This window comes from Poecilia reticulata, chromosome 5 (genome assembly GCF_904066995.2).
Source record: "Poecilia reticulata chromosome 5, P_reticulata-male-v2, whole genome shotgun sequence".
In the NCBI taxonomy this organism is placed as follows: domain Eukaryota; kingdom Metazoa; phylum Chordata; class Actinopteri; order Cyprinodontiformes; family Poeciliidae; genus Poecilia; species Poecilia reticulata.
The window spans coordinates 59551-83691 of NC_088834.1; the positions used below are offsets into that span (position 1 = coordinate 59551).

The 24141-nt window shown below is 47.1% G+C and overlaps 1 protein-coding gene across 3 annotated transcripts in view; it reads left to right on the plus strand.

Annotated features, from left to right (window-relative positions):
• The first annotated feature begins 385 nt into the window (after positions 1-385).
• Positions 386-24141, plus strand: part of mtss1 (MTSS I-BAR domain containing 1) — a 45490-nt gene continuing 21734 nt past the window's right edge. Inside the window, exons 1-3 of one of the 3 annotated variants that reach the window (XM_081606716.1) lie at positions 386-1145; positions 15576-15637; positions 17570-17643. In XM_081606716.1, the coding sequence (XP_081462842.1) occupies positions 1074-1145; positions 15576-15637; positions 17570-17643 (208 nt within the window). In that variant the 5' untranslated portion in view covers positions 386-1073. Of the gene's footprint in view, positions 1146-15575; positions 15638-17569; positions 17644-17664; positions 17943-24141 lie in introns of those variants that run through there. The other 2 variants (XM_081606717.1, XM_081606718.1) reach the window with 2 other exon arrangements.

Consider the following 24141-nt stretch of genomic DNA (forward strand, 5'->3'; position numbering starts at 1 on the left):
ACTAGTTGTGAAGCTAATATATAACTCATAATCCTAGGGGTATCACACAAAAACAGGACAGAATTTTCCTGAATTTTCCTCTCATACTGTACTTTACAATACACTAAGTTATCTTATTTCTTCTTTAAAGCCCTGTCTGGCTGGGGATGCAGTGAAGTGGCCAAACGTTTTTCTACAGTGTTTCTTCAGTTCAAACACTGATTGGCTAGTTTTATCTGCGCTGCTTTTCTTTCGTAATTTTTAGTTATATTTGTGGGTCGTCAATTTGCATCATCTATCTTTCTGTCTATCTAATTTTATGTCAGTTGCTTGTGGTTCACTGTAGGCTTTTATTTTGAAACCCCCCACCGGATGTGGTGCTTGTAAACGCGAGTGCCTTGACGGAGTCTCCGGGAGAATCTCGTTCAGTTCAGGTTAGGACTCCTGTTGGAGCAGCCGGAGGGACGCGGCCGCTTCTGTCGACCAACATTCTCTGGAAAATAAATGATCCCGCCGCTGTCCTGGACTCAAACACAGTCGGCTGTAGAGTCCCGCCGGATCGCAGAGAGGATCCCGGACCGGTGAATCCGGTCGCCGTGATTGATCCGGATCGAACCGTGCGTTCGGACGCGTCACGCGAGTGCGTGTTCCGTTCGGACTCGCGCACAGTCACAGGTTGCTAGCGGAGTTTATGCTAACCGAGGCTAGCAGAGTTAGCGGGGCTTAAGAGCCGCTTCTCCCGGTTTCTGGGACTGTTACCCGCCAGGGCCAACCGCAGAAACCCGGTCAGACTTTCCCGGAGAGTGCTGGAGTCTCTAGCCACGATGTGTTGTTGTTCCGGGCGTTTATCCAGCTGGCCGCCCGGTAGCATCGGATGAGTGCAGCCCAACGGCAGTTGGTGTTTTTTCCTCCGTTTGTTTAAAAGCTGGACTTTGGCTCCTGAGTTGCAACCCAGTCGCCTCTGCTGGATAAAAAACGGCGATTTGACTCTATTGGAGCGGGATTAAAAACGCCTTTTCCTGTTTGCTTGCTTTTACTGGAAGAGTAGAAGAAAAGTTTAGTGTTTGGAGTATTTTTCCGGAGCGTGTGGAAAAATGGATGCGGGTGTAGAGAAGGAATGCGGCGCCTTGGGAGGACTTTTCCAGCTCATCATGAGCGACATGAAGGTAATTATGCTCTTCATCACACATCTTCCTCTGTTCACGAAGCCAGTGTTCAGTTATCGATTATTCTGATCATTTACATTCTGCAGATTTTCCATTTAGCTGCTCAAGTTTTATGCAATAGTAGAAATACATTAAAATATACAAACTACTCAATTCTTTTTTTAAATAAGAAAATAAACATTTTATTGCCTAAACTGCAACACTAACATTACTTTAGTGAATTAATTGGAGCAAAATGTTCATCTAAAGGCCACCAGAGCCAACAAAACCTTTTTTAAAGGTTTTTACTGGAAAACGGCCATCAGGGAGGCTGGATTGGGATTTACCAGCTGACAACAGTCAGTCAGTCAGTCAGTCAGTCAGTCAGTCGTTCAGTCAGTCAGTCAGTCAGTCAGTCAGTCAGTCGGTTGTCCATGTTGGAAGCCGTGACCCGTTTGGCTGCTTCCTCCAGGTTGGGAAATGTCGGGTTTCCAGTTGAATCTGAACGTTTCTTCCTCCCACGGATGAGTTGGACTCACTGGAGCGAGTCGGTTCGGATCCAACACACCAGAACCAGAATCGCTCTGACTCACTCCCCTTCTGATGGCTTAAGTTCCTGCAAATCAACAGATCGCCACATTTAGTTAGGATACATAGATCTGAACTTATTGCAGATTTTCCAGAACGTTGGTCCAACATGTTGGGCTAAAGTGATGATTTTTCCCAAACGGGTTTCCTTAAAGTGATTGTTAGTGTTTTAGTGACTGACGTCCTGTTTCACAGCGTTCCTGGACCTGGTCCCTGTTGGGGGAGGTTCTGGTCCAGTAGCTCTGCTGGTCCTTTGTCTTGGTCACGCAAAGATAAAGGAGTTTCCAGTTTGTTCCCAACTCGTCTGATTTGTTGAGCAAACCACAGGCGATGACTCAATCAGAACCAGAACCAGAACCTCGTGTAGCAGAGGATCCTGTGATGATGAAATATGGAGCATGACTTCAGGTCCGGTTCCTCTGAATCAAACCAGGCCTGTGCTGGGAGGAAGACGAGCGATGAAGAGTTGCAGTCGTGTTCTCGCCCTCTGCTTCAACACTTTGTGTGCAACATGATGAAACCTGCAAACGCAGCAGTGAGTCATCTGTGATAACCAGGAAGAGACCGGCTTCAGTGGTATCCTGGTTCTGGTTCTGACCAGCTGAACTTCCTGCATCAGCTTCTGCTGAGGAGGGAGCTGACTGAGCAGCTGGCTGGCCCAACTCGTGCGGGCCGGGCCGGCGCTGCCCTCTGAGGCCTCAGCAGCGAGTACAGCCTTTAAAATTAATGCTGGAACTGGACAACTTTCTAAATATCCAGAATAAATAAACAAAACCGCAGAAATTACTTTGATCTGGGAGTCGAATGTCTGCAGCTTTTTCCAAAATGTGGGTTTTCAACGATATTAAATTGGTCCATCTCTTTCACAATTGTGGTCCAAATGGTATTAAATGTAGTTATGGAACTAAATTAAAGTTATTGTGTGATTAATTGATTTTTTGCTTTCGGCTCCAGTTTCCTCCAGATTTCAGATCAGCAGCAGGGAAACTTCTAAGGTCCAGCGGGCCAAAGTATGGTGGCCCCACAGGGACAATAGAGCGGCGGATGATGGACCAGACTGGTCCATCATGTGTCTGGTACCGGACTGGTCCATCATGTGCCTGGTACCGGACTGGTCCATCATGTGTCTGGTACCGGACTGGTCCATCATGTGTCTGGTACCGGACTGGTCCATCATGTGTCTGGTACCGGACTGGTCCATCATGTGTCTGGTACCGGACTGGTCCATCATGTGTCTGGTACCGGACTGGTCCATCATCTGCCTGGTACCGGACTGGTCCATCATGTGTCTGGTACCGGACTGGTCCATCATGTGCCTGGTACCGGACTGGTCCATCATCCGCCTGGTACCGGACTGGTCCATCATGTGCCTGGTACCGGACTGGTCCATCATGTGTCTGGTACCGTACTGGTCCATCATGTGTCTGGTACCGGACTGGTCCATCATGTGTCTGGTACCGTACTGGTCCATCATGTGTCTGGTACCGGACTGGTCCATCATGTGTCTGGTACCGGACTGGTCCATCATCCGCCTGGTACCGGACTGGTCCATCATGTGTCTGGTACCGGACTGGTCCATCATGTGCCTGGTACCGGACTGGTCCATCATGTGTCTGGTACCGTACTGGTCCATCATGTATCTGGTACCGGACTGGTCCATCATGTGCCTGGTACCGGACTAGTCCATCATGTGTCTGGTACCGGACTGGTCCATCATGTGTCTGGTACCGTACTGGTCCATCATGTGTCTGGTACCGGACTGGTCCATCATGTGTCTGGTACCGTACTGGTCCATCATGTGTCTGGTACCGGACTGGTCCATGATCCGCCTGGTACCGGACTGGTCCATCATGTGTCTGGTACCGTACTGGTCCATCATGTGTCTGGTACCGGACTGGTCCATCATCGGTACCGTACTGGTCCATCATGTGTCTGGTACCGGACTGGTCCATCATGTGTCTGGTACCGTACTGGTCCATCATGTGTCTGGTACCGGACTGGTCCATCATGTGCCTGGTACCGTACTGGTCCATCATGTGTCTGGTACCGGACTGGTCCATCATGTGTCTGGTACCGGACTGGTCCATCATGTGCCTGGTACCGGACTGGTCCATCATGTGTCTGGTACCGTACTGGTCCATCATGTGTCTGGTACCGGACTGGTCCATCATGTGCCTGGTACCGGACTGGTCCATCATGTGCCTGGTACCGGACTGGTCCATCATGTGCCTGGTACCGTACTGGTCCATCATGTGTCTGGTACCGGACTGGTCCATCATGTGTCTGGTACCGTACTGGTCCATCATGTGTCTGGTACCGGACTGGTCCATCATGTGTCTGGTACCGTACTGGTCCATCATGTGTCTGGTACCGGACTGGTCCATGATCCGCCTGGTACCGGACTGGTCCATCATGTGTCTGGTACCGTACTGGTCCATCATGTGTCTGGTACCGGACTGGTCCATCATCCGCCTGGTACCGGACTGGTCCATCATGTGCCTGGTACCGTACTGGTCCATCATGTGTCTGGTACCGGACTGGTCCATCATGTGTCTGGTACCGTACTGGTCCATCATGTGTCTGGTACCGGACTGGTCCATCATGTGCCTGGTACCGTACTGGTCCATCATGTGTCTGGTACCGGACTGGTCCATCATGTGCCTGGTACCGTACTGGTCCATCATGTGTCTGGTACCGGACTGGTCCATCATGTGCCTGGTACCGTACTGGTCCATCATGTGTCTGGTACCGTACTGGTCCATCATGTGTCTGGTACCGGACTGGTCCATCATCCGCCTGGTACCGGACTGGTCCATCATGTGCCTGGTACCGGACTGGTCCATCATGTGCCTGGTACCGTACTGGTCCATCATGTGTCTGGTACCGGACTGGTCCATCATGTGTCTGGTACCGTACTGGTCCATCATGTGTCTGGTACCGGACTGGTCCATCATGTGTCTGGTACCGTACTGGTCCATCATGTGTCTGGTACCGGACTGGTCCATGATCCGCCTGGTACCGGACTGGTCCATCATGTGTCTGGTACCGTACTGGTCCATCATGTGTCTGGTACCGGACTGGTCCATCATCCGCCTGGTACCGGACTGGTCCATCATGTGCCTGGTACCGTACTGGTCCATCATGTGTCTGGTACCGGACTGGTCCATCATGTGTCTGGTACCGTACTGGTCCATCATGTGTCTGGTACCGGACTGGTCCATCATGTGCCTGGTACCGTACTGGTCCATCATGTGTCTGGTACCGGACTGGTCCATCATGTGCCTGGTACCGTACTGGTCCATCATGTGTCTGGTACCGGACTGGTCCATCATGTGCCTGGTACCGTACTGGTCCATCATGTGTCTGGTACCGTACTGGTCCATCATGTGTCTGGTACCGGACTGGTCCATCATGTGTCTGGTACCGTACTGGTCCATCATGTGTCTGGTACCGGACTGGTCCATCATGTGTCTGGTACCGGACTGGTCCATCATGTGTCTGGTACCGTACTGGTCCATCATGTGTCTGGTACCGGACTGGTCCATCATGTGTCTGGTACCGGACTGGTCCATCATGTGCCTGGTACCGTACTGGTCCATCATGTGTCTGGTACCGTACTGGTCCATCATGTGTCTGGTACCGGACTGGTCCATCATCCGCCTGGTACCGTACTGGTCCATCATGTGTCTGGTACCGGACTGGTCCATCATCCGCCTGGTACCGGACTGGTCCATCATGTGTCTGGTACCGGACTGGTCCATCATCTGCCGCTCTATCGTTACAAGCATAGTGTGCATGAAGTCGGTGTAGCTTAGCTTAGCACCGAATGTCAGCCATGATGAGGACCGGGGGGCGGGACTTCAGAGGTCCGCTCTCCCTGTGGGCCGCGCTAATGCTGTACTGTCATATCTAGGCCAGGCTGCAAAGAAACTGAGTTTAATCTGATTTATTGAGGTCATCCAGGAAACAACTCTGGTACTCTCTGCTACTTTCTGCTACTTTCTGTGCTCTAGTTTTGTCTTGATTGCTACTTTTGCAATCGAGACAAAACTGTTTATATCAGCAGAATTCTTCAGACATGTTTCATGATAAATGACTTTTTTACTTTGATATTTTCTGTAAATATGAAGTCAGCAGAAACCTGACGAGGAGCTCTAGGTGAGACAGACGGCTCATTGATTTCTCTCTTGTCTATATTAGGAGTGACATCATGACCCCTGACCTTTTACTTTAACTAAAACTATCCTAAAAGGACAAATTTACAAAAATCAAAGGGTCTATTTAACATTTAGAGGATATTTCATCTATTCGGCCACAGAATGAACAAAGAGAGAATGACCTTTAAACCAATAAGACCATTTTTGAATCACTGATGCATAGATTGAGTGGGCGTGTCGCCACCGCATTTCTATTTGACAAAACAACAAAGTACGTAAAACAAACGACTGACCGTCGAGCGGCTGCCAGAAAACCCCCATAAAATCCTTCGGCTCGATCCAGCCGTATTCTTCCGTGATTTTGGAAGACGCCAAGACAAGCAGCAACGGCAATGGAGATCCGAATTCACCTGTGACCCGGAACTTAAAGTGTGCTGTCAGTTTGACCCGCCAAAATAAAACACAGGTTGATTATTTTGTGCAGGTTACAGTTTCCGGATTGTTGGCATGGCTAAAGCTGTGCTAGGCTAAAAGAGTTGAAGCTTCTGCATAAAGCAGAATGGATGCGAAGTAAAGCAGCCCAGACATTTAAAACACAAACTACACCAGTAAAAACTCAAGACATTTCTGAGGACAGGAGGAGCAAATACAGAAAACCTGGGAGAATCACTGCTCCGTTCATGACGTACTGAATGCCGAGTTCTCACCTTCAGCAGTTGGAGGTTGTTGATGCTAAAATGCAGAGTTTTGTCCTTTGGGGTAGATTCATATTTTTCTTAGATTCAGAAATGCATTGTGTGTACCCAGAGAGTACCCAGAGAGTACCCAGAGAGTACCCAGCGAGTACCAGCGAGTACCATAAAGTACCCAGCGAGTACCATAGAGTACCTAGAGAGTACCTAGAGAGTACCAGCGAGTACCCAGAGAGTACCCAGAGAGTACCATAAAGTACCAGAGAGTACCTAGAGAGTACCCAGCGAGTACCTAGAGAGTACCATAAAGTACCTAGAGAGTACCATAAAGTACATAGAGAGTACCAGAGAGTACCTAGAGAGTAGCTAGCGAGTACCAGAGAGTACCAGCGAGTACCATAAAGTACCTAGCGAGTACCAGAGAGTACCATAGAGCAGTGTTGTGGTCAAGACAACCGAGACGAGACCAAGACCAGCGCCATGCTCTACATGATATGATAAAATGTGAAATAAGATCAAAATTACTTCTCAAATTGATCTGAAAGATCCATATTCCCATAAAAACACAGATATTAAATACTTAATTTAACCAATGTTAATTTTAACAAACTCTTTGTTCTGCTTTGCTTCCATCTCTGTGCTACGATCCGCGGTGGTCTCGTGCCATCCCTAAAAACATAACGCCCTGGGTGTTTACCCATGTTGCTCATGTCAGAAACCATCTGCACCATTAAACTGAGGCAAAACCCTGATGCTCAACTATGAACACTGACCACGGAGCAACAAGCAAGAAGTAGAAACATGGATGCCATTGGTTCCCAAACTTTTTGTCCTGAGCCCCCCAGTGGTTCCCAAACATTTTCTGCCCCCCCTACGAATAGCTGTGTGGTTGAACGATGTGTTTTTGAGGGGGGGTCGACTTTTTGGGGGGCAAAATGAATCTATGTAGCTGAACATAGACAACAACTTAGCCTATAAGCTACTTGTTAACAAGCTTTAGGTGCTGTATTGATATTAGCTAGCTAGTCATCTTTTAGCTAACTTTACCTGCATCAAGCAGCTTCACTAATCAGTCGGTTAGTTTGGGGGGAACTGAAAAGTTCTTAGCGTTTTGCTGGTTTGCTGCCATGATTCTAACACCTGAGCAGCTTCTCACAGCAGCAGCAGGTCTCAGCGTCGTAGCGCTCATGTTGCGTTTAAAGGCAGCTCGGAAAAACAGGTTACCACATGTTAACAACGGATTAAACAGTTTTAACTGCTGATAAAAGTGACAGAGGACAGATATGGGAAGGTTGGAAGCCCCTACTGTATGAAACTGACAGAGGAATAACAGAGACTTGGCCGTTCTAAGGTAAAAACCCAGCGCAGACAGCGTTCAGGTTTTTTGTTTTTCTTTTTCATCCAGACGGCTTCCCGCGCCCCCCCTGCAATGGCACGACGCCCCCCCAGGGGGCGCGCCCCACAGTTTGGGAACCTCTGATGTATGCTATTCTGACAGTGTATGGTAATCTGATAGGCTCTCAGTGCCACTCCAGTCCTATCCAATGACCAGAGGAATCGTACTGCTCCTGAATGTCGCATCACTACATTGCAGACTTTTGGACACAGCGTTGTCCCATATGTGCAACAAGTCGGTCAACATCTCCGCACAATAATTCAGAGCAGTGACCTTTTTCTTTTCACCACAATGCTTATGTGTCTCTATACAGCTAGCTTTGCTAACATCACGTCAACAGAGTTTACCTTCTTTAAGCTGCTTTTCTAAGTGAGGAAAAAAGTTAGACGTTGTCCCCACCGTGTGTGGAAGCGAAGCGCTGCTGAGTTAGCTGTGGCCATCGGGTTTCTGATGATTGATGCAGCTTTATTATATTACTGACTATTAGATCTTCTGCCGCTGAGAGGAAACCACTGCGCATGTCTGGAGCCGCGTGGAGTGAAAGGTGGGGAGAAACAGAAACACGTGATTGGTTGGATTTTAATCGGTGTGTTTTGCATCCACTGAAAACAAAGATGTTAACAAATAAACTGGATAGTTTGCTGCATGGTTAGTGATATTTTCGGTCTCGACTGGTCTTGAGATAAAATGCCGAGTCCTCAGCGCCCGAGACAAGACTGAGACCAAATGTGGTCGAGTCCGAGACGAGACCATCAAAAAATGGTCTCGAGACCAAGACCAATCTCGAGTACTACAACACTGCCAGAGAGTACCAGCGAGTACCCAGAGTGTAGCCAGAGTACCCAGAGTACCATAGAGTACCCAGAGTACTAGCGAGTACCCATAGAGTACCCAGAGTACCATAGAGTACCCAGAGTACCAGCGAGTACCCAGAGTGTAGCCAGAGTACCCAGAGTACCATAGAGTACCCAGAGTACTAGGGAGTACCCAGAGTGTAGCCATAGTACCCAGAGTACCATAGAGTACCCAGAGTACCAGCGAGTACCCAGAGTACCAGCGAGTACCCAGAGTACCATAGAGTACCCAGAGTACCAGCGAGTACCCAGAGTACCAGCGAGTACCCAGAGTGTAGCCAGAGTACCAGCGAGTACCAGCGAGTATTCAGAGTACCCAGAGTACCATAGAGTACCCAGAGTACCATAGAGTACCCAGAGTACCATAGAGTACCCAGAGTACTAGCGAGTACCCAGAGTACTAGCGAGTACCCAGAGTACTAGCGAGTACCCAGAGTACCATAGAGTACCATTGAGTACCATTGAGTACCATAGAGTACCATTGAGTACTAGCGAGTACCCAGAGTACCATAGAGTACCCAGAGTACCATAGAGTACCCAGAGTACCATAGAGTACCCAGAGTACCATAGAGTACCATTGAGTACCAGCGAGTACCCAGAGTACCAGCGAGTACCCAGAGTACCAGCGAGTACCCAGAGTACCATAGAGTACCCAGAGTACTAGCGAGTACCCAGAGTACCATAGAGTACCCAGAGTACTAGCGAGTACCCAGAGTACCATAGAGTACCCAGAGTACCATAGAGTACCCAGAGTACCATAGAGTACCATAGAGTACCCAGAGTACCAGCGAGTACCCAGAGTACCATAGAGTACCCAGAGTACTAGCGAGTACCCAGAGTACTAGCGAGTACCCAGAGTACTAGCGAGTACCATTGAGTACCATAGAGTACCATTGAGTACTAGCGAGTACCCAGAGTACCATAGAGTACCCAGAGTACCATAGAGTACCCAGAGTACCATAGAGTACCCAGAGTACCATAGAGTACCCAGAGTACCAGCGAGTACCCAGAGTACTAGCGAGTACCCAGAGTACCATAGAGTACCCAGAGTACCATAGAGTACCCAGAGTACCATAGAGTACCCAGAGTACCATAGAGTACCATTGAGTACCAGCGAGTACCCAGAGTACCAGCGAGTACCCAGAGTACCATAGAGTACCCAGAGTACTAGCGAGTACCCAGAGTACCATAGAGTACCATAGAGTACCCAGAGTACCATAGAGTACCATAGAGTACCCAGAGTACCATAGAGTACCCAGAGTACCATAGAGTACCCAGAGTACCATAGAGTACCATAGAGTACCCAGAGTACCATAGAGTACCCAGAGTACCATAGAGTACCCAGAGTACTAGCGAGTACCCAGAGTACTAGCGAGTACCCAGAGTACTAGCGAGTACCCAGAGTACCATAGAGTACCCAGAGTACTAGCGAGTACCCAGAGTACCATAGAGTACCCAGAGTACTAGCGAGTACCCAGAGTACCATAGAGTACCCAGAGTACTAGCGAGTACCCAGAGTGTACCCAGAGTACCCAGATTCATGCAGGGATTCAGACCAGGACCATCCTACGCCAACACACAGTTTCTAACGGCAACCCGTCCTTCCTGCCTCATTAAAACGCCAAGAAAAACCTTCAGGTGCGAAATATCAGAACTATTGATCAGTGATTCAAATTAAGCTGCTGATTTAACGTTTTTCTCCCTCAGAAGAGGAACAAAGGCTTTGAATTGGCAATATGCATGGTGTGTGTGTGTGTGTGTGTTCCAGCTCAGGTTGTGTGTGTTCTCTAGTTCATATGTAATTAAGTGTGGGTGTGGCGTTAAGTACAGGCCGTTCGCTGTGACACACAGCAGACACACCCTGCGTCTGCAGGCCGTGATGTGCCGAGCGGCGCTGACTCACTGGACTGATATGATATTTCATATTTCCTCATAGCGCCGCCGACTCCTTACAGGGAAACGGGCCGCAGGTGAGCGTGGGAGGAACGGAGTTCAGTTTTCTGTAGAAACACTGGGAGGATTCACCCAGAAGGTTAAAGGTCAGAGGATGACAGACATGAGGTTGGTCTGGCAGCTGGGTAACTTGGTGAAGTCCTGATGCTTCTCACAGAGCGACACACGAAGCAGGCCTACACTCTGTTATTTTATTTCTGTTGTCATCTAGTCCAGTGTTTTCCAACCTGGTTTGAGCCGAGGAACATTGTTGTAATTGAAAGAATCCCGAGGAACACGACCACCAACCAAACTGGAAACGAGATCCTCTGTAGCCGCCTATGTTACACATACAGTCATTCTTATCCAAGTGTCTTGAACAGGAATCAGATAAACACAAAAACGTATTTTATCACATTTCTTACTTCAAATTGCACTAAACGTGTCCTCTTCAGAAACACACCTGAACAGTGAAACAACACTGTGGTGTTAAATTTAAAGAAGTTGTAGAAACTTCAAAGTGTTTTACAAACTAATCCACCAGCATCTTAAAGCCAGAATACAGAAAATAATTCTTATTCTGAAAGAAGCAACAATATTTGGGAAACATTTCACTTCATATTCACTGTTAGAATATGAAGAGCTGCATGTACAAAATGTCTGTATATTTGACCACCTGGTGTGAAACCTGAGCATGTTTGGATGAAAACAGATGATTTCCTGGCAGAAACTGAAGACAAAACTTTTCCTCCACATCTCAGTTTCTCTGGTTCTAGTTTTTATAGTAACCAGATAGAGAAGCTCACTTCACAGACATGTTGTGGGAAATGGACTCATGTTCTTTCTAACTCCTGCTGAGCTTCTCTGTCTTTTCCATCACTGCTAGATTCAAAGCTCTCAGCGCTACCTGGAACATTCAGCATCACTAATTCTCTGGTTTTAATGTAAATGCTCTGTACCTGCTGCCACCTAGTGGTGAGAACATTACATGATTACGCTGCTAGTCGCTGCTATTTGCACATAATTAATTCAGTTTCAAAAAATCTTTTTAAACCAATTACCGTATTTTTCGGGCTATAGAGCTCACCATACCAGCACCTTCAGAAAAATGTTCTGGTAATAAATTCACTTAATTTATAAAACATGCACAAAACAGCAGCTATTCAGTCAAACGGACTGAAAACCTGCAATCAGTAAAATAATAATTATCAGTAAAATAATATCAGTAAAATAATAATTATCAGTAAAATATCAGTAAAATAATATCAGTAAGGCTCTCAGCTATAAATTATTCTGAGTCAAATAAATGTCAACACTGATATCAAATAATGTCGAGAAGAAAAGGAAACATTGATTAAAGTCAACAGCATCACATAATCATCCCCCTGCAGTGAACTCTCACCGAATGTCTGCTTAAAGCTGCAGCACGTGACGAACAAAAAGATTTGACTTGTGTATTAAAACGTTCAGTAACATTAGGCGATAATGTAAAAAAGTTTCCCTCTGTTATTTGGAGCAGCCACTGATTTTAGTGGATTGTTTTCCGCTTTGCTTCTGGTAGTTAATGCAGCTTTAGTTTGTTTGGCAGGAAGGAAACGAAGTGATTCATCCTGAATCGACCGTCTGCTCGGCCTTCAGCTCTTTCTTGGTTCCAACTTTGTTTTTAACAAAGTGAAAGTAGAGGAAGCATCTTGGTCGTCTTCTTCCAGCTGACGTCAGCACAAAGTCAATCTTGTCCAGATTTGGTTCAAGCAGTTAAACGCAGCAGAAACGGCAGAATATGAAATGTTTGTTGTTGAACAGGAAATGAAAGGGTTACATAGTTACTCCCATTTATGCATGAAAGCATGTCTTTATCAGAGCCGACCAAAATCCTAACCACTGCAGTTTGGTGACGTATTGATGGGAAAAGAAGATGATTTTAATTTAGATGCATTCAGTTTGAGCTTTTTGAATATTTGACATTCTTATCAGATCTGGAGAAACTCGTGACTTTAATGAAAGCTGGTTTTTCCTGTTTGTTTTGATTGGCTGTTCAGATGAGGTTTTCTATGGGGGATTAAAACGCTGTAATCTCTAATGCAGCGGCTCGATCCGCAGCGGTTCCAGACCCGCTCGGTCCCGACGGCAGCTCCATGCAGAGTGTGGCCTTACGGCGCCCGGCTCGAAGCCGGAGATGTTTCAGGAAGAGTGTATGAAGCTGCAGCTTCCAGTCAGACAAAATGCTGCAGGTTCTGAAAAACCAGCTGACTGCTTCAGCTTTGAGAGGCAGAAGAGAAATCGGTTGGAAAAAGTTTGAAAGCCGAATAAAGATAAACAAATCAGATGCAAAGAGGGAGAAACGTCATGTGAGACTTGGCTCTCTTCCTCTTCTCCAGATCAGCAGACTCTTTGCTGCTGTTTGCTAAAGGATAAAAATCACACTGAACACACCGTGGCTGGTTCCTGAAGCTAGCAGCTGCTAGCAGTAGCTGTTCCTGAAGAACATGCTGAGAAACCTTTCTGTTCTTCCAGCGGTGTGTTTACGATGTTTTAAGGGTCTTGGTATTCCCAGAGCTGGAATCAGGTGATAAGTGAAAGCGACTCTGTTGCTCGTCAGGTTGAGGAATTTTCCTGTGAAGCTTTATCTGCTAGCATGCAGCATGATTAGCGAGGGCCGGCTAGGCTGGAGGCCGCGTGCGTGTCTGCGCTTTGAACCTCAGGATCTTCGTCAGATCAGCTGAGTTAGGATGGGGCTTTATGCTTTTCCTCAGCAACACAAGGCAAAGATCAGAATAAAGCTTCGTGGGTCAGGATGGGAGGAAGATCGCAGCATGAAATCCTCCATCTGCCCAACTGGGTGCTCAACTTCAGCTCTGTTCCTGAGAATTGTCACAAAAATAACTTGACCATAACTTGGAACGGCTGGTAAATAAGCCTCACCTTCCCTGAATCCAGCCACCTCATTGGTTGGCTGAGGAATGTCTGGTTTGGCTCCAGTCAGATCTGGGAATGTTGTCGCACCAGAATTCAGCTCTTTCTGGTTGCAGGTTGGAAAACCCCATGCAACGCTAGTCGTTGCAGTTTGTGACCACAATGCAACAGCATTAGCTTGTCAGCTAATGTTCATTGCTACATTTCTCTCTCTAATAGCATTAGCTCGCATTGCTAATAATATGAATACATATGCAGTCAGTATGCTACTCAGGTCTAAACCAGGAAATGAGGTTTTGTAGAACATCTTGTCGGCTCCGTCTCTGTTTCTATTCGCTGTGGTTAGAGTGGCTATTGGGTCAGGGATGCAGAGTTCCTCTGTCCAGATGCTGTAGTCTGTGCTGAAGGATCTATGTTTGGGAATCTATGCCTCCAGTTAGTTTCAAGCAGCTGTCATCCTGAGGGGAGTGACTTTGTGCAGACAGAGCTTTTGCATTGTGTTGAATGAATTTAAGTCATTTCACGAAATGCTGTAGGAACAAAATATTCTGCTTTACTTTAACGTATCCAAAAATCTGGCAGTCTGGGTTAAATTATTACTTTATTTTGATGTAATAAACTTTACAGTTTATCATCACTTTATCTTCTGTGTGATGTCTGTCCTTTCTGTCCTGTGGATGTAGAATAGTTTATATCTGGTAAAAATGGGGCTTTTTTGTCCTAAAAAGCATTAAATAAATTTGTATTATTAATTTGGGGTACAATGTGCGTTAAGCGTTCTGAGCTTTATTTCCCCTCAGCAGCGTCTCGTCCTCAGACTGTTTGAACTCTTTTAATCACCATATTTATCTGTTTGTTCACTATTTCATTACATTTCGGATTCTCTGAGTCACAATGGGACAAAATGGTTTTTTCCCTCTTTGGTGTCAAATTGTTATTTATTGCTAAATTATTGATCTCTTGTAGCGCGAGAAGCCAAAGTCAGGAATGTGTGGGACGCTGGTTAGCCACAGAGTTGCTTCATTCTGCTTCTTTATTGGAAGTTAATTAGATTTAATTATTCGTATGTAATCATTTCTGATGCAATTGTCCTACTAATGAGGACAGTTTGATTCAGAGCCTTTGTTGTGTTGAGGAATAAAGTTAGAACAAATTTTTGTGTCTTCTTCCATTTCTCTTTAGGCTAAAGTTATTCAGCATGTTTCAGTTGAGTTTGGGTTGTTTGGATTCTGAGTTGGTTAGTTGGGGTTGGGTTGGTTTGTGTTGGGTTGGTTAGTTGGTTTAACTGTAATCCTGGTTCAGTGACATTCAGTGAAGGAACCATGGAGGTAACCAGTTCAGTCTTTGACCCCACAGTTGCTGCTTAGGGCTTTATATCTGTTGAACTAAAGCAAAGCAGCAGAAGGTCGTTGATGCTTTGGAAATATTTTCTTGTTCCTGCTTTATTCTGTCTCCGATGTATTAAACCTGTTTGTCTTCCTGTCTGTTGTCAACATGTTGGCTGCTTGAACATTCATAACTATTTGTTTATTTACAACTATAAATCTACTCAGTTTATTCTTCTGTTTTAGTCGCCACCATCTTTCTTTGTTTTGGGTTTCTTGGTTCTTTCTGTCTGTGATAAACCAGAAGAGTTAAAGTCCAACTGGCCTGAATGATTAATGAGCGTCTGAATGTAATAATCTGGCTGATGTGACACATCGGAGCCTCTTCACTGGCTTACAGACTGAAGGATTTGTAACTGAACAGATTGGAACCAGTTGGCCCTGTGTGGTTCTAATGGTCCGCCGGACCGGGCCACTCAGAACCATTCAGATCAGAACCGTTCAGGTCAAGTCTTTAGGCTCGGCGTGTTAAACATGGCTGCTGTTCAGTGAACCAACCATCTGTCTGTCTGTCTGTCTGTCTGTCTGCTGCAGGCCAGCTATCCCACCTGGGAGGATTTCGTCTCCAAAGGAGCCAAGCTGCAGGCCCACCTCAGGTAACCGCAGCCGCCATAACTTCATGATTCGGCTCTTTGAGCTCAAAGTGGATCCATGCAGGCTCACTCTGCTGAAACAGGAAGTCCAGTCAATCATCCAGGTTGCATCTCTTCACAGAAATAAGAAATCTGGGTACCGCTTCTGAAAATGACAGTCACAGTATTGGTCACACTGAAGCCGCATTTAGCCTTTCCTGTTGCATCCATAGTTTGATGAGCGTCACTCTGCTGCCGTTGCTACGCTACAGGTAGTAATATTTGACTGCTAGTTCTGAGTGGCTGTTTCTGACTGAGCAGAGTAATTATGCAGAGCAGGGAGGAGATTGATTATTTTTTAGAGATTATCTGTCTCATGTTAGGACAGCAAAAGTTTTAATACGTATGTAAAATGTATTTTTTAGGTTAGATGCTGCAGCTTTAAGCAGAGGTTCGGTGTGAGAGTCACTACCAGGTGGAGCAGAAGCGGCGCTCCGTCTGTGAAATATTACTACCTGTAGCGTAGCAGCGGTTCAACAGCGAGAGCAGAACCAGCGTCTTACATCGCAGCTCGAAGACTTAAATCATTTAGCGGGTTATTTGTTTAGCTTTCTGACCGTCATGCTAATCCAGGTGAGTGTTTGTAGCTGTGCTGCTTTACCTGCTATCTGATCCTCCAAATGTCTTTTTTACTGCAGTGAGCCTCGATGTAGCCAAACTCCTCAAGTATAACATTGTTTTTATGTCTATTAGCTTCGTTGTGTTGATGCATTTTGACCTGCTGCAATTTTCCGCCGCAACACACAAACGTCCCCATTCACTCAGTGCGTCATAGTTATAGTTCCACATCGCTTAGGATTTGTTGCTGCGCGTTTGCAGAGTGAAGGAAAGAGGAGACCAGCTGCACAGGCAGGCTGAGAAATGAGACGCAGGCGATCGGCAACAAGAGACGATGATCACCGATCACTGATCAAACACTTTTTCATGGAAATCGGCAGATTATGATCGGTGGCCGATCGATCGGCACACCTCAAGATACAACTTATCGGCTGAGGTCCAACCAAGCCGCTTCTGGTCCGACTCCGGTCCGAACCAGATGCTGGACTCTGGTCCAGCATTGATATTCTCTTAGTTTGTTTATGCCTTGGGCCGGTTCTAAATGTGATCAGCATTACATCATGTTTTTAGATGTTTTACTAACTGATGATTTAATTTGGATTTAACAGAAGTGCAAATAATTGATGTTTATTTTAATTGTATTTTTGTCTTCCAGTAACATTATTACCCAATATTTCACATTTCCTGTCAACTTAACATCTTTTAATCCTAAAACCCGGTGGACCGACCGCCGGGCTGAGCAGGTTTCTGTGGGAAACCCTGTGAGTTTCTCCAAGATAATAAAAATCCACAGCAGCTTTACTGATTTCATCTGGAACACAGAGAAACATGCAACCGACCTCATGCTAACGCTAACTAATCACACAACGCTTAGCCTGGCGGGGGCACGACAAGCATGGCGGCCCGCCAGGCCTATAATACGCTGGAGAAACCCAGAACTCTCTGATTTCAGAGAGACTGTCTCTAGGCTCTGCGGCCTGAAACCTCCAATCGAGACGCTGCCTTCTGTCGCGTCTCATCTGGATCCAGCAGCTCAGCTGGCAGGATGGACCTGCTTTGGTTCTGCTGCAGGAAATGCATAAACCTGTTCAGAGTAAATGTTTACAGCTGTTTAGTGCGGCGGTTCTGCTGGTCCGTTTCCTGTGGTATCTGGTGATTGGTGATGCCAAGTCAATGAAATGTCTGAAGCTCAGATTAGTTTTGTTCTTCTTGCTGAAAGTGTTTCTGAATGTTCTCTAGTAAATCAGGTGATTATCGGCCGAACGCTGGCCGGCTGCTTGGAACCGCACTGGAAGCTCGGAGCTGTGATATTTCTGGATGTTTGTGTGTTTTGTGCAGGGCGACCCTCCTGCTCACTGGAGCCTTCCTGGACGCCTTCCAGAAAGTGGCGGACATGGCGACCGGGACCAGAGGTGAGAAGGACCGCTACAGAACCTGAACTGGGCCCAGTTGGTGTTCAGGTCTGGGTTACTGGTGGGAAACGAGCGGCAGCAGGAAGCTCAGGCTGGTTCTGTTTGAAATGAGACTCGTTTCCTGAGAACGTCTGTAGACCTGAGCAGGAGGAGAACTCCTCACCGGATCCAAACCGGCGTCTGGATCAGAACCTTCTTACTGTTTCCTGTTTTCTGCATCCTCTTCCGGAACAGCCAATCAGGAAGAGTTGCTCCTGCTGGACCAATCATGAGGCTGGAATACCGGCAGGCTAAGTTAGGTTAGCAGCAACCAGACATGCTAACGCTAATGTTAGCATGCTAATGTTTCTGCAGCTGCAGCCTCTCGCTTCAAGTAGCAGGAAGGACATGAATGAAAAGAGAAGCTAAAAACGAGACGAATAACCAGATGGTGGTAATAATAATAAAACCTGAACGGTTCAGTCCGGAGAGCTGCTGCTGTTTAGAGTCGGACAGAAACCGAAGCAGAGCTCAGTGCAGATCAAACAGTTTTATTTACTGCATGTCTTTGGCAGCTGCTGCAGTTTAAACAGAATATCTGTTCTGTGCAGTCATAGTTTTATCTTTTAGATATTTTCTCTTAAAAACGTCTGAAATTTATTTTTAAATTGTTTATTTTTTGTCTTTCTAGATTTGTTTTCTAATTGCTTTTTGAAAAAGCGATATTTAAAATGAGCTGCACACAGGAGAGATTGACAATTTATATTTTACTTATTAGACATCAATAAAAGATAAATCCATGTTCCAAAGTTTAGTTTAAAATATTTTTCTCTATAGAAATCAGTTGTTTGACATGTTCAACTTTTAAAAATAAATCTAAAATATTCTTCAGATGAGCTTGAAAATACTTTTGTTTTATATTGCGATATAAATCAGTTAGAACTATATTAATTATGATGTTAAGGATAATTGTTCTCAGTTGTCTCTGCAGCTGGGTCTGAAAAGACGATTAAATCAAAGCGCGGGTTAAAGTCACGTCAATATTTACGGTGTTACAGCAACAACTGCTGCTGGAGGTGCAGCTTTTTGTCCTATTTAAAGTCCGACTCACTGAATCTGTTAGTCTGGTTAGAAAATGGATTCTTTAGTTCTTCTTCAGTCACAGTTTGACAGAAAACGAGAATCAGATAAAAACCAGAGGCGATGGAAACACAACGTTTTGAAACGCACCAGTCACTTTTTACTGGACGTCATTCTGCAGCAGCGCGTCGTCCTCTCCCGACTTAGAGTTAATGAGACCACGCCTGTTAGGACACGCCCCTTTAGACCACGCCCCGTCAGGACATGGCCCGTCAGTACACGGCCCGTTAGGACACGCCCCTTTAGACCACGCCCCGTCAGGACATGGCCCGTCAGTACACGGCCCGTTAGACCACGCCCCTTTAGACCACGCCCCTTTAGACCACGCCCCGTCGGTACACGCCCTCGTTAGGACACACCCCGTCAGGACACGGCCCCTTAGGACATGCCCCATCAGGACATGGCCCGTCAGTACACGGCCCGTTAGGACACGCCCCTTTAGACCACGCCCCGTCAGTACACGGTTCGTTAGGACACGGCATGTTAGGACACGCCCCGTCAGTGTCCTTTCCAGATTATTTCACTTATAGCTAGAACATTTCCATCAATATTAAGGAATTATTACCTTAAAACAGGCTCCCATACTGTTTTAAGAGTTACTTGTAAGTTAGTTTTGTCTGATTTCAGCAGTTCTATATTTGCTCTAGAAACCAGAAATACTTGGTGCATTTTGTGTTTTTCAGTGTAATTTGTTAACGTCCAGCCCTCCTTCCTTCAGCGGTTCTATAACACAAACTGACCACATTTATTGGATAAACTACGTGTTTATAGATAATCAGATCAGCTGATTTTCAAAGCTAACTGCTCTGGTCGTTTCACATGACTGGGTTTCTCTGGAAGCAGCAGAACTGTTGACGTCTTCGGCATCATGAGGTTTCACAGCACATCTTCAGGAACACGCTCATCACAAGGCGCCTAGTGAGGCCGACTGGCTGCGGTCGCCTCAGATAAACCAGCAGCAGGCAAACCTCCAGCACGTCCAGCTGACTGCGGCTGCACAGGCTGGAAGGAGGAGGCCAATGGTATAAAACCAAAATAAGATATTTAAAGCAACAAATTGAGAAACAAAAGATGGTTGACTCAGAATGAATTACCAGGTCCGTTATCCGTTATCCGCACCATCTTCACCAGAATCCAGATGACCCTGATTCAAGGACCCGGCCGAGAGGACGGAAAGCTCATTATGGAATTTATTAAACTGTAAAAAACAAACAACTGTCATGAAAATGCAATTATTAGATTTCTAATCATTTTAACCTGATCCAACATTTAATAATCATGTTTAATTAACCATAATTTAAATTAGTCTAAAAAAGTGTCATATTTTAAGTTAATCAATTCAAAAGTGCACTTTCAATATCTTAGTCATTAAAAATCAAATAAACTTATTGTCCAATGTACTGATAGTGTAGCTACATTTCACCGTGATTTAAACTCCACTGTCCATCAGTACAAAGTGCCAGACGCACCAAACAGTTTGACCTTTTGAACCAGAGGGAGGCTCCTTGGTCACAAAGCTCCCCAACGAGCAGAAGACATAAAAACAAAGGAACCGCAACCGCAGTGGAAGTCAAACTGTGAGCTGGAGGCTTTAAAGAAGTTGGCAGAGTTTGGGGCAACACAGGAAGTGGGCCCACAAAAATAAAAGTCCCTCACAAATGGGCTGGGGCGGACCGGAGTCGTGTTGAAGCGGACCGGAGTCTGGTTGAAGCTGACCGGAGTCGTGTTGAAGCGGACCGGAGTCTGGTTGAAGCGGACCGGAGTCTGGTTGAAGCGGACCGGAGTCTGGTTGAAGCGGACGGGAGTCGGGTTGAAGCGGACCGGAGTCGGGTTGAAGCTGACCGGAGTCGGGTTGAAGCGGACCGGAGTCGGGTTGAAGCGGACCGGAGTCGGGTTGAAGCGGACGGGAGTCGGGTTGAAGCGGACCGGAGTCTGGTTGAAGCGGACGGGAGTCGGGTTGAAGCTGACCGGAGTCGGGTTGAAGCTGACCGGAGTCGGGTTGAAGCGGACCGGAGTCGTGTTGAAGCGGACCGGAGTCTGGTTGAAGCGGACCGGAGTCTGGTTGAAGCGGACCGGAGTCTGGTTGAAGCGGACGGGAGTCGGGTTGAAGCGGACCGGAGTCGTGTTGAAGCGGACCGGAGTCTGGTTGAAGCGGACCGGAGTCTGGTTGAAGCGGACCGGAGTCTGGTTGAAGCGGACGGGAGTCGGGTTGAAGCGGACCGGAGTCGGGTTGAAGCGGACGGGAGTCGGGTTGAAGCGGACCGGAGTCTGGTTGAAGGGGACCGGAGTCGGGTTGAAGCTGACCGGAGTCGGGTTGAAGCGGACCGGAGTCGGGTTGAAGCGGACCGGAGTCGGGTTGAAGCGGACCGGAGTCGGGTTGAAGCGGACCGGAGTCGGGTTGAAGCGGACCGGAGTCGGGTTGAAGCGGACCGGAGTCGGGTTGAAGCGGACCGGAGTCGGGTTGAAGCGGACCGGAGTCGGGTTGAAGCGGACCGGAGTCGTGTTGAAGCGGACCGGAGTCGGGTTGAAGCGGACGGGAGTCGGGTTGAAGGGGACGGGAGTCGGGTTGAAGCGGACCGGAGTCTGGTTAAAACGGACCGGAGTCGGGTTGAAGGGACCGGAGTCGGGTTGAAGCGGACCGGAGTCGGGTTGAAGCGGACTGGAGTCGGGTTGAAGCGGACCGGAGTCGGGTTGAAGCGGACCGGAGTCGGGTTGAAGCGGACCGGAGTCGGGTTGAAGCGGACCGGAGTCGGGTTGAAGCGGACCGGAGTCGGGTTGAAACGGACCGGAGTCGGGTTGAAGCGGACCGGAGTCGGGTTGAAGCGGACCGGAGTCGGGTTGAAGCGGACCGGAGTCGTGTTGAAGCGGACCGGAGTCGGGTTGAAGCGGACCGGAGTCGGGTTGAAGCGGACCGGAGTCGGGTTGAAGCGGACCGGAGTCGGGTTGAAGCGGACGGGAGTCGGGTTGAAGCGGACGGGAGTCGGGTTGAAGCGGACGGGAGTCGGGTTGAAGCGGACGGGAGTCGGGTTGAAGCGGACCGGAGTCTGGTTGAAGGGGACGGGAGTCGGGTTGAAGCGGACCGGAGTCGGGTTGAAGCGGACCGGAGTCGGGTTGAAGCGGACCGGAGTCGGGTTGAAGCGGACCGGAGTCGGGTTGAAGCGGACCGGAGTCGGGTTGAAGCGGACCGGAGTCGGGTTGAAGCGGACCGGAGTCGGGTTGAAGCGGACCGGAGTCGGGTTGAAGCGGACCGGAGTCGGGTTGAAGCGGACCGGAGTCGGGTTGAAGCGGACCGGAGTCGGGTTGAAGCGGACCGGAGTCGGGTTGAAGCGGACCGGAGTCGGGTTGAAGCGGACCGGAGTCGGGTTGAAGCGGACCGGAGTCGGGTTGAAGCGGACGGGAGTCGGGTTGAAGCGGACGGGAGTCGGGTTGAAGCGGACCGGAGTCTGGTTGAAGCGGACCGGAGTCTGGTTGAAGCGGACCGGAGTCTGGTTGAAGCGGACCGGAGTCGGGTTGAAGCGGACCGGAGTCGGGTTGAAGCGGACCGGAGTCTGGTTGAAGCGGACCGGAGTCTGGTTGAAGCTGACCGGAGTCGGGTTGAAGCGGACGGGAGTCGGGTCGAAGCGGACCGGAGTCGGGTCGAAGCGGACCGGAGTCTGGTCGAAGCGGACCGGAGTCGGGTCGAAGCGGACCGGAGTCGGGTCGAAGCTGACCGGAGTCGTGTTGACCGGAGTCGTGTTGAAGCGGACCGGAGTCGGGTTGAAGCGGACCGGAGTCGGGTCGAAGCGGACCGGAGTCGGGTTCAATTCTCTGCTTTCCAGCCTGGAGCTGCTGTTCTTGTTTTGATTCCTGCAAAGCTGCTGGATTTAGATATTCAAATGTCATGAAAATCTGCTGTTTGTTCCAGCTCTATTGGAGCAAAGCTCTAGATCTATAAAGCTCTAGATCTATAAAGCTCTAGATCTATAAAGCTCTAGATCAGAGTTTCTCAACCTGTTTCAGCCCAGCGCCCCCCAGCCTTTATCCAGCCCCCCTCCCCCCCCACCAAAGAATCTGCAGGCTACTTTGCACTGACTATTATGTCATCATTAATTTTACTATCACTATTGTAGATGTTTTGATTTTTATGCTTGTTTCTGTATTTATCATCAAAATTATTTCCCAGAGAACAAAAAGTCATGAGAATAGAAAATATTTTCACAGGCGTCAATGAAAAATGTAATGAACATTAAAGTTAAAATCTGTAGGCCTATCAGCCAATCAGAGTGGAGAATATATTGTTATTCTTTTCCATTTTCTAGTTGTTAAATCTTCCACTAAATGACCAGATTAAAGATGTTCAACATGCCAGTTTAAACTCTGATCTATTAGCAACCGACTGAGCTGCAGCATTAAAACATGGATAGAATGTAACTACATTAATCAAAGCTCTTCTTCTCTTCAGGGTTTCTGGTGGTGCAGCTCTGTGCTGCCTTCAGGAGAATGGGACATCAGAGCATCATCCATAAAACTTCATGTGGCATTTATTGGTCAAACCAGAGCTTTCAGTGGAAAAACTAAAGTTCCTTTTAATGCCATACAAATATGAGACAGAAACATGGATTATATCTTTATATAGACCTGACTATTGATTATAGATTAATAGTTTTACTGGACAGAAATGACAAAGAACAAATCTGGTTCTTAATCAAATCCTAATGAGTCAAAGTGTCATGGAGTCATCAGCCTCATGACATTAACACTGACATGAACAATAATATTGAAGAAATAAATATATAAAATCTAATAAAAACATAAATAAGTGATCAGTTCTTTACTGTCATGGTCTAAGATATAAACGCCCCCAGAGGAAACCCAGCGCCCCTGCAGTCCTCTGAACGCCCCCGGGTCGGTACCGCCCACGCTGAGAACCGCTAGTCTAGATGAAAACACCCGGATTGAAGCTGGTAGAGAATCTGTGGAGCCAAATACAGATGAATCAGGAAACTAGAAGAGGAATTAGTGGTTATAGGAGAGTTTGATTGTTAGGAAAGCTAGAAATAACCTCTGGATGACACAACCTTTGACTTAAATGTGCATAAAAGCAAACAGTTTTCAGTAATAACTTTGGGTTTCATGGAATCTACATGCTTCATATTTTAGTCTTTCTGATCAGTGGCTGTTTGTCTGCTCTGGTCAGGGTTTGCATTTTACTTCTGCTCATCAAATATGTCACTTTATTGTCATAATTAGCTGAATTTAATGTAGATTACTACTGCAAAGTTATTGGAATAAACTAATTTAGTAATTGATTAACTGGAGTACACAGTTACACTTTGGATCAGTAATTCAGCCAAAACTGTAAAAAGTAAATGTTTTGCTTTTAAGATAAAAAACTTTGTT